This window comes from Melanotaenia boesemani, chromosome 21 (genome assembly GCF_017639745.1).
Source record: "Melanotaenia boesemani isolate fMelBoe1 chromosome 21, fMelBoe1.pri, whole genome shotgun sequence".
Classification (NCBI taxonomy): Eukaryota; Metazoa; Chordata; class Actinopteri; order Atheriniformes; family Melanotaeniidae; genus Melanotaenia; species Melanotaenia boesemani.
The window spans coordinates 17599008-17608374 of record NC_055702.1 but is presented as its reverse complement, the minus strand read 5'-3'; the positions used below and the strand labels follow the sequence as shown (position 1 = coordinate 17608374).

The 9367-nt window shown below is 36.7% G+C and overlaps 2 protein-coding genes across 5 annotated transcripts in view; one reads left to right on the top strand and one right to left on the bottom strand.

The window, feature by feature from the left end:
- Positions 1–5388, bottom strand: part of tsr3 (TSR3 ribosome maturation factor) — a 9570-nt gene extending 4182 nt beyond the window's left edge. The window contains exons 1-6 of one of the 3 annotated variants that reach the window (XM_041973759.1): positions 5381–5388; positions 4912–5037; positions 4336–4546; positions 3834–4027; positions 3548–3715; positions 3242–3296 (exon numbers count right to left, since the gene is read on the bottom strand). In XM_041973759.1, coding sequence (XP_041829693.1) covers positions 3242–3296; positions 3548–3715; positions 3834–4027; positions 4336–4546; positions 4912–5029 — 746 coding nt within the window. In that variant the 5' untranslated portion in view covers positions 5030–5037; positions 5381–5388. Of the gene's footprint in view, positions 1–3241; positions 3297–3547; positions 3716–3833; positions 4028–4335; positions 4547–4911; positions 5038–5234; positions 5342–5380 lie in introns of those variants that run through there. The other 2 variants (XM_041973758.1, XM_041973757.1) reach the window with 2 other exon arrangements.
- gnptg (N-acetylglucosamine-1-phosphate transferase subunit gamma) lies at positions 5384–8789 on the top strand. Of its 2 annotated transcripts, none has more exons than XM_041973756.1 (11): positions 5384–5507; positions 5626–5680; positions 5754–5821; positions 5962–6016; positions 6182–6265; positions 6402–6495; positions 7615–7729; positions 7808–7890; positions 8076–8204; positions 8322–8403; positions 8511–8789. In XM_041973756.1, the coding sequence occupies exons 1-11, from the start codon at positions 5384–5386 to the stop codon at positions 8588–8590; spliced, it is 969 nt and encodes a 322-aa protein (XP_041829690.1). In that variant the 3' UTR covers positions 8591–8789. The 2 variants fall into 2 exon arrangements, with proteins under 2 accessions (XP_041829690.1, XP_041829689.1); XM_041973755.1 differs by having other exon boundaries at positions 8505–8789.
- Positions 8790–9367: the final 578 nt, after the last annotated feature.

The window sequence follows — 9367 nt, the reverse complement described above, 5'->3', positions numbered from 1 at the left end:
TAAACCGGAGCATAATTTAATCAAGAGAAAAATTCCACGTGGCCACTGGGTGGCGCTATAGTCGTTTTTCATGTAGAAATATGTTCAGGTTGGCACTCTAATGAGAACAGGTAAATATCACCTCCATTGGTCAACTGACGGCAGGGTTAGAGTCACTTCCTGTTTCATGGCGAATGATATAACCATCACAGGAAGCCATTTTGATCATGATGCTGCAAGAAGTCAGTCATATTTTCAACCATTAATTTATGAAGGATGATACTGAGTTTAAATTGGTTTTACAGGTATTAAAGGGTTAAAATGGTGGGACTTCCTGTTCCCAGGGGGCAGGGCTATGGCGTTGGAATTAAATGGATCCAACAGCCTATAAGGATCTCCACAATGACTTGTTAGTTTAAGTCAGGTGTGTTGGAGCACGGAAATCTGGAAAACCTGCCGGATTGGTGCCCTCGAGGACCGACGTTGGCTACCCCTGGTCTAGATCATGTAGATGTGGTCGGCATGGAACTGAAATGAAACGTGCAGTTTGGTGCAGAAATGAGTGTTGTATGTCAGAAATAATGGATTCCGTGCTTGATGGCGAAAACACAAAAACTTGATGAGGCTGACCGCTCTCCTCCCTGGCGAGTTTGATGGAGATCAACAGTACAATGGGTCAGTTACAAGTACTTCCTGTTGGATGGAGTTGGACCACTATTCGCCATGGTTACGTTTGGCGAAGGAACTTGAGATTTTTATTGCGGTATCATGAAAGGGTTTGACCTGTTGTGAAGCACTTTCAAGTGTGTAAGTTTCACTCCTGAGGAGATGGACCCCGGCGTCTGAAAAAAAGCACTTCCTGTTTAAAGTGGGCGGGGCTTAGGGCTAGACCGGAATTGGTCATATGGATCTATTCAGGGCCAGACCCTGATTAATCCCTGCAAGTCTGATGGGGATTGGATGAGAATTGAGCGATTTATACTGATTTATGTTATGGCGCCCATGTGTCGCCCGGCAGCGTAGAGCAACAGTTTTCACTGGATATCATCACCAACTTGTTTTCTGCTGTCTGACCCAGTTTGGACCTGGCTGTGTCTAAAACGTCAAAGAAATGGGTCTTCGAGTAAAAACCATGACTTCTTGTTGCCAGGGGGCGTGGCCAATTCATAATCCAAATATTGACATTCAGATGTGTTGAAGTTGGGACTGGCATCACATGTGGCCGATTTGGTTCAGATATATTGTTTGATGTGGAAGTTGTATCACTTTTGTTTTTCACGTCAAACTTTGAGGCCCCGCCCCTTCCATACCCTTTCTCCTCTTAGAAAACATTAGATAACTTTTAAAGACAAAAGCCTTCTGAACATCCAGAGCCATTTTGGTAACGTCAGTAAAATGCCAAAATGGCAACTTTGACCCAAAATGGCCGACTTCCTGTTTGTTTTAGGCGTTGCTCCAAGAGGATTTTTTTGTTCGCCCGAGCATTTAGAATACGTGTAGCAAATTTAATAGATTGATGACGTGCAGTGGCGGGGCATTATAAATAGGTGGCGCTCTTGTTCAATTTTGCCCAAACAGTCCCGAGCACCCCAAAATATCAAATTTTTTCACAATCCTTTGGGAGGGGTAGGAAAAATTTGGTGAGTTTTCGAGCATGTTCAGGTCCGCAAAAATGCAATCAACATGTGTGGGAAACTGATGGAAGGAAAACAGATTAGAAAAAAGAAGATGGGCTTAGCCACAAGGTTGGAATATTTAATGAGGGAAGAATCCTTCAAATCCCAGGCAAATAATTAATACTCTCCAGTAAGCAGAAATATCTGTAGTCTGCTTAGAAAGTCTAGAGAAGTCTGGATAAGCATTTGTTGAACAGGTGAAACTATGATCAACAAGAATGTTAAGAAGAAAACATGAAGTCTTGGAACAGATAATGATCTAAAGCAAATGACATCATCTGTGAAAAAGATGGGGGTAGGTATGCAAGGCTTCCTATGAAACAAAGTCACTAGTGTTTACTAATATTGTGATCAAGAACAGAAGCAGTGGGATGTATTCTCAAGTGTATTCTGTCTGCTGAGATTAAGCATAATAAAGTTGAATGGCATCTCAAAATCCAGCCATTGCCTAAAACAAAGGCAGCAAAGTTTCAACCTGATCTCAATCTTATAGAGCCATAGCTCCTAACTCTTTATCAAATTAGGATGTGAATACACTTAAAGCTACAATTCTACCATCTACGCCCACATTCATCATATATCTGTACCAAAGACTCTAAATAACAGATTGATGAAGTCATTGCAAAACCATGCATTGGACCACAAAGTGCCATCTTAAAGCCTCAAGTTAAGAAGTTAGCAATAGCCAGAAGTGATCATGTTTGGACATAAGAGTGGAGTTTTCAGGTGATAAGACCAAAATTACAATTATTTGATTCTGAAAATTAATTTTATTATAGTTCTTTTCAGAAAAAACACGTGCATAATTTTGAGAAATAAATTTAGCAAATTACACCAGAATGACTTTTGTGAAACGCTTGACTTTGAAACGAAGACTTTGACTGAAAAGGCACCACGAGGCAATCTAAAAAAAATGGACAAAGTTGACTACAAATTAAGGAAGCTAAGATTTATCAATATCTACATCAAAATGTTGCATTATGTTCTATAAGTCTGTTGTAGAAAGTGCAGCCTACTAAGCAGCCATCTGTTGGGAGAAGCTGCATCAGAGACTTAAAGTGACTGAAAAAACTGATCAAGAAAGTTGGGTCTGTGCTGGGAATAACTCTGAAGGTGACTATACCGAGAAGAATGCTGCACAAGTTTCTGAACATAATGGACAAATCTTCACACCCTCTACACAACACAGTGAGAAAACAAAGTAGGTTGAGTGTGAGGCTTCTTCAGGTCATACATATATACATATACATAACATAAAAAGGTACAGGTCGTTAATTCCTGCCAACAATCATCACCCAAATTATGCCCAATTTTAAACTGATAATGATTAATAATTATAAAAATGTATAAATCAAAGCCCAGCTACATTATAATTTCTCTTTGGTTATAACTCACATATTTTATTTAATTAATTGAGATTTATGATAGGAATTTATTGGAGCCATTAGCTTTAAGTCCAACTTTTATTTAGACTGATGAGTACCGTGGATATGTGTTTCTATAGCAAAATTAAATATTGTGTAAGTTTTCAAAAATATCCAGGTCTTGCTATTTTTATGATTTCATGAGCAACATGAGGTACTTACCACTGCCGTCTGTTGAGATTCATACATTTCATTCCACAGTTGACATCAAATGGATCTGTAAACAGGACAGATGAGCAGCTATGACTAAAAGAAATGTTCTTGTTTTATCAATAAAGGTTATAACTCAACAACTAAACACACAGGGAAAACCCCATCTAAGTCCACAAATTGCAGGAAGCAAAACTCCAACTTTCATAAGAAGGCATATGAGACTGAAACTAAGGGAGCACCTAAATCACTCCACAACTATACAGACTAGTAATGATGGATTAGATGGAGCCCCAGTTTATTTATTCCCTATTTTACCAAACTCCTCCTCTTCTGGTTTAGACATGAGAAATTCCTTCTCTACTGAGAGCAGCTCTTCTTCCGATTGACATGCAGCGTAGCGATCAAGAAGAACTTTATTGAGGTCCAGGAACACTGTCCCCCATTTAAATTTCTTCAGAAGGAGAACTGCCAGTTCCTCAAAACCTGAAATATCACATACATCATCACAGTTTAAGATCCACATTTTATAACATAATAAAAAAAAACTTCAAGTAAGACAATATATTAATTTATTCTTGAGAAATCGAAGATAAACCCTTACCGACAATGCAGAATGTGGCAGCAAAACCCTCAACACAAGATAACTTGCAGGGCTTGCCGTAGTTGACAGGGTTTGCAGCTACGAGGTACGGCAATAACCTGGGATGACTTCCAACCATCTTATTGAAGGGTGTCTCCTCCAGTTTGGCCCATGAACAGTCAATCACTGCTAGGCCATTCTGAGCAACAATTTCTCTGGGGATTAAAGTCCACACACAAACATTTTTATAACAAAGATTCAGAAAAGTAAAAGTCAAAGAAAAGCATACATTATGGTTCAATGGTAAAGAATTTATTTGTCAATGTATTTAAATACTTCAGCTTTTTGGCTGTTTTAGCACAAAGTAGTTTGAAATTCAACAATTTAGTTAATAACTTATTTAAATAATGTCTACATGGGCAGCTCTATGTGACAAGTTATAGCTTTTTTTTTTTTGTATTATTCCATCATTAGCTAGAAAAATTAATTCAGAAAGGATTTTTTTAAATAGGAAATAACAAACCTGTCTGCTGGTGTCACATACTTTGCACCCATTGGACTCAGTATAAGTCCATTAAATCTCTGATTGAGGCGCAGGTTGCGAACAAAGCCCTTCCGCACCAACTTTCTGCCAGTACAACGTTTAGGATCACAGTGACCCAAGTCCCACATTGCAAGTGGACATGGCAGTTTCTTCAGTGGTGCCTCTGCTCCCTCCTCTAAGTGAAGACTTGCTGAAAAACACGAGAGGACAAAAAAATATTCTTTACATAGTGCATAAATCTTGAACATACTGGAATTGATATAAATAATTTCATATTTCTAAAATAGATTTTGTGTGGTTAGTTTTAATGTTTTATTGTTTGTAAAGCATTTTGGTCACCTGAGAGTTGTTAGAAAATACTTTATTTTTATAGTCCTATTATAGCTAAACTGTCATTTGAAAGCGTTTACATCAAAGTATTGTATCCCCATATTCAAGAACCTGTAACTTCTTAAAAAAATTAATGGCATTATTTATGTACAGTTCAGGTAGATCGTTGTAACAAGGTAAAACAGAAGAACTATATTTTTCTCTTTTACATTGTCAGTATATTACCTTCAAAAGCAGAGTGCATTTCTTCTGTAAAGGCCTCTAAAGACTTGCCTTTCATTTTATGCCGTTTATCTTTCCCCTTATTCTCAGGGCGCACAAACTTGCCCTTCTTTCGCCCCATGTTGCAACCTGGGGTCGAGTTAAGATATTGTTAAATTAGCACTGTACTGCACTGTAACTAACTAGCGCCTTTGGCGTGACTTGAGTTAGCTAACAAGCTGTCACACTGGCATAAGTTTTTCTTAAAAAGCAAAGTTTAACTATTATGCCAGCTACACGTAAAACATGTATAAACTCAAGTACATCACAACACAGCTAATAATAGCCTCGGTTGATTTTTCACAACAGGAATATAGCTTACGCCAGCTTCCAGATAAATTAGCGCTGGCTATTTTATCGTGAGAAACATGCCATGCAGCCTCTATGCAATAGGCGCATGCGCAGAGTTTATTTTGATCACGTGATCGATCACCTGATGACGTCCAGCGAAGCAGGAAATGTCGCAAGAAAACAGTCACTCTTAAAAGCTATCATGCACACTTCTTATAGCGGAATATCGTATTTAATAAGACTGTGGTTGATCTGTTTTTCTTTTTACGGTATGTATTTCGCATTTCTACAGTATAGTAATAAATATCCAAATCACATGCACCATGTTCTGAAGAGCTGTTGATTAATATTGACTGGTTATTGCTAATATCTACTTGTTTTCTTTAGCCTACCATGGATTTGCTGGGAAAATGAAGATAGTTGAAGAGCCAAACACGTTTGGGTAAAGCAGACTTGCGTTTATCTTGGTGTGCACGGTATTGGCTCCCTCCTGACAGCTTTTCTTTGTGTTTAAGGTTAAACAATCCCTTTTTGGCTCAGGCAAACAGACTTCAGCCTAAAGTAACCCCATCACCAGTGTCCGGTAAATTAAACTGATTCAATGTAACTCAGTGTAAAAAATTATGGGTTACACAGCAGATGCTGATTAAAACATTCAGGAATTTCTTGGTAATCCACTGATCATTTAATGTGATAAATATGAACAATAATCTCTTCCTTAAGGTCCACTACATCTTCATCACCTTGCTGGAAAATGCTTCAGTCTTACAGAGTCAACGTAAGTATTAACCTAAATAGTATCACGTAAAAACTGAGCTTAATTTTTATTTATTTATTAATTATTTAAACCTGTTACCACTAGCTTTCCAAAGTTTTGTTTACTGGATCAATGCTTACTCTAAAAACACAACAGCTTATTTGTGTAACTGTTTATTTTTTTTAGGTATAAATATGAATTCTGCCCATTTCACAACATTACTCAACATGAGCAGTCTTTTAGATGGAATGCCTACAGTGGGATTTTGGGGTAAGAACTTTAAGTTACTTAAATATTTTACTGCAGTATTTTAAATATATATATATATATATATATATACGAGAGTGATTAACTGTACTAAGCTGTCAGTTTGTTATAAGAGTAACTCTTTGTGAATCTCTGATAGGATATGGCAAGAGTGGGAAATAACAAACAACACTTTCAGTGGGATGTGGATGAGAGATGGTGATGCTTGTGGAACCAGAAGCAGACAAACAAAGGTTTTAAAAAAACACTTAACAGAATTAAAGAGAACTTGAGTTTTTTTGTTTTGTTTTTTATCCTCCCAAAAAGCAAATTAATCTCTCCCAAAGGAAACACCGTTCATAAACAGTCTGAAACAGTATGTTTGGAGTCCCAGTTTTCTTTTTCTCTTTACGTAGTGACTATATTTGCATGTTTGGTTGATAGCTTTGTCTCAAAACAAAGAATAATGGTATGATCCATTTGCCTCCGAAGTCAGAGCTAGGAATGATGTAACCTGAACTGACTGTGTTCCAGTTGGAGGCTGAAAAACCAGTGAAATGTACTCATTGTTCTAAATGACCGAGCCTACTATTCATCACTAGACAAGTTGATTTAAATAAAAGCATCCCGCTTTTGAGCATACAAAACATCTTAATATTTTGACTGATAGGGGTTGAACAGAACAATGTATATTACTGACTTAAAGAGACAAAAACTGACTGACATGGTAGTAAATTCTGCAGCTTTCAGCACTTTTTTTTTTTTTTTTTTTTTGCAGCACAGTCATGTTGGATTAGACTGTCAGTCTACAAATTCAATTTTTTGCAGTTGTTCCAATTTTTGTTGATTTTTCAACTGGGAATTTAGAAATTTCCATGTCTTTGTTCAAAGGGAATACAACATAATTAACCACTCAATAATCTGCACTTTTAGACCTAGTGAAAATTAGGCCTTTAAGTGGTAAATTTCCATTGGTGGAAGGAGGTGCTGCAGCAATGTAAAGAGAAAGAATTCTTAAAAATGTTTAATACATCCCAGTACATCCACAAAATTAGATTTTGAATTATTAAGTTAGCACAATATGGGCTCTTTAAAATCTTCGGTTTTTGAATAGTTGCATTTTTTCTCAAATATAAAACCAGTTGAGTAACACTTGAAATGAATGAAACCTTGATCAGCAAGTTATTGCTGGAGTTGCATAGCTAAATCCATCCCAGTTTACTTCCTTTAAGTTTTTCAACAGCCATTCCTAAACTTAAATAACCCTTTGAGTAGTAGGACAAAAATCAAACAAGCACATCCGCTTAAACTCATTATTAAACCAGAATTATAGATTATCTTTGTGCAACTTGTTTCTTGTTTTCGTTCTTTAGGTGATTCTGGTTTGCAGCACTGCCAGCAAGCTTGCTCAAGTCTCAGAGCCCAGTACGTGTGTGTACTCACTAACTTTTGAGACGCCACTTGTTTGCCATCCACATGCTCTTTTAGGTAAGATTATCAAAACATCTTTCAGGCTGCAGGGTATGACAGTGGAGAATTTATGTATAATTTATATAAATTTTTTAGTGTACCCAACCCTGAATGAAAAGCTACAGAAGGAATGGGATGATGCAGAACAAGCTCGTTATGATGGTCTTATTACAGAGCAAGTGAGTAGAAATTCTATAGAAAATGTAATTTAAATAGTTTTGAAAGATGTTGAAATTTACAAGTTTGTGTATTTGACAGAGGCTTCCAGGTATCTGCTTTGAACATTAGAAATTATCATTGCTGTTTGCTGTCATTACTTAAATGCTTTTCTTAAAGTCTTATCCAATGTGTATATTTGTCAAAGGGGTACAACAACCTATTGAGGGATATTTTTGAGGATGCTGGACTCCTGAAGAGCACCAACGTGGAAGCTAATCAGCCAAAGGCTGCAGCAGTTCCAGAAAAGCACAACACCTTGCAAAAATGTAAAGAGGTATGCACATAGACAAACATAATTTAGCATCATATTACAAAGCCAGTGTATAAGATTTGTCTTTTTTTTTTTTTTTTTTGTCCATGCAACAACTTTTGCCTCTTTCTTTTTCTACAGGACTATCAAAAACAGAGTGAAGAGGTTGAAAGGCTGCGTGCTCTCCTCACTCAACATAATATTCCTTATGATTCACAGCACAGTAAGTATGGTCACCTAGGCGGTCCGCACTCATTCCCTAATACCTAATACATATAAAAGTCAATATAACATGATCTTTTGTGTAATTTTGTTTGCTGTGTGTAACAGATGAAGAAAAAGATACAGTGAGAGTGACAACTCAGGACCAACATTTGAGAGGAGACATGGGCCTTTTTGAATTGCAGTGAAAATCATCTTCATGGAGTCACTGATGGATTACAGCGGGCTGAGCTATAATGCAGTCACTGAGGCTGATTGGACTGCACCTTAAATTCATTCATCATTAAAAGCTTCTTTTTTTTTCTTTTTTTTTTAACTATTCAAAACATTTTTTCCCCACAAACGATTATGCTGTTACATGTTGTATGTGTGCAAGACCTTAAGAAATAAAGAAAGAAAGAAAAAAAAAAGCAAAAGTTACCAAATCATGTTTCCACTTGTCTCTGGTATGCTTCTAACAAATACTGGCAAAATCCCAATCACTGAGTTGCATTCCTGCTAAGTGCATGAAAACTCGGAACTTCTCAGTCTTATCAAATATGAGACCCTGATGAAGAATCCTCTATACAGTTACTTGCACTCTGAGTTTGCACATTTGCAGAAATTACTGAAGGACTTAATTATAGTTCATTGCAAAATTGTATCATTTAAGTTTCCCCTTACATGTACAAAAACCTTGCACACATGGTGTAGAGAAGCAAGTAAGAATGTTTTTGCATGACATGGTCTCACTGATGGTTGTTGAATAGAATATTCAATTTAAAGAGAGACTAAAATAGTGTTTTGAATATTTGAAAAAGAAAATGCTGAAGTACAGTTTTATACAAATGTGTTCTGGGATCATTCAAACAAACTGGTTTCAGTGGTCTGTTAAATAAAATCAGCTAGTAGATGACCATAAAAACAATCAGTTTGCAGTGAAATCTAGGTATATATATTTTTTTATGTATATAATGCGTTTGAAA

What these genes read in the sequence shown, in the direction of transcription:
- gnptg (XM_041973755.1), top strand. Translation starts at nt 5,384, where the DNA reads ATGACGTCCAGCGAAGCAGGAAATGTCGCAAGAAAACAGTCACTCTTA. An exon ending in GATCTGTTTTTCTTTTTACG is followed by an intron (nt 5,508 to 5,625) that starts GTATGTATTTCG and finishes TGTTTTCTTTAG; the next exon opens with CCTACCATGGATTTGCTGGG. An exon ending in AACCCCATCACCAGTGTCCG is followed by an intron (nt 5,822 to 5,961) that starts GTAAATTAAACT and finishes CTCTTCCTTAAG; the next exon opens with GTCCACTACATCTTCATCAC.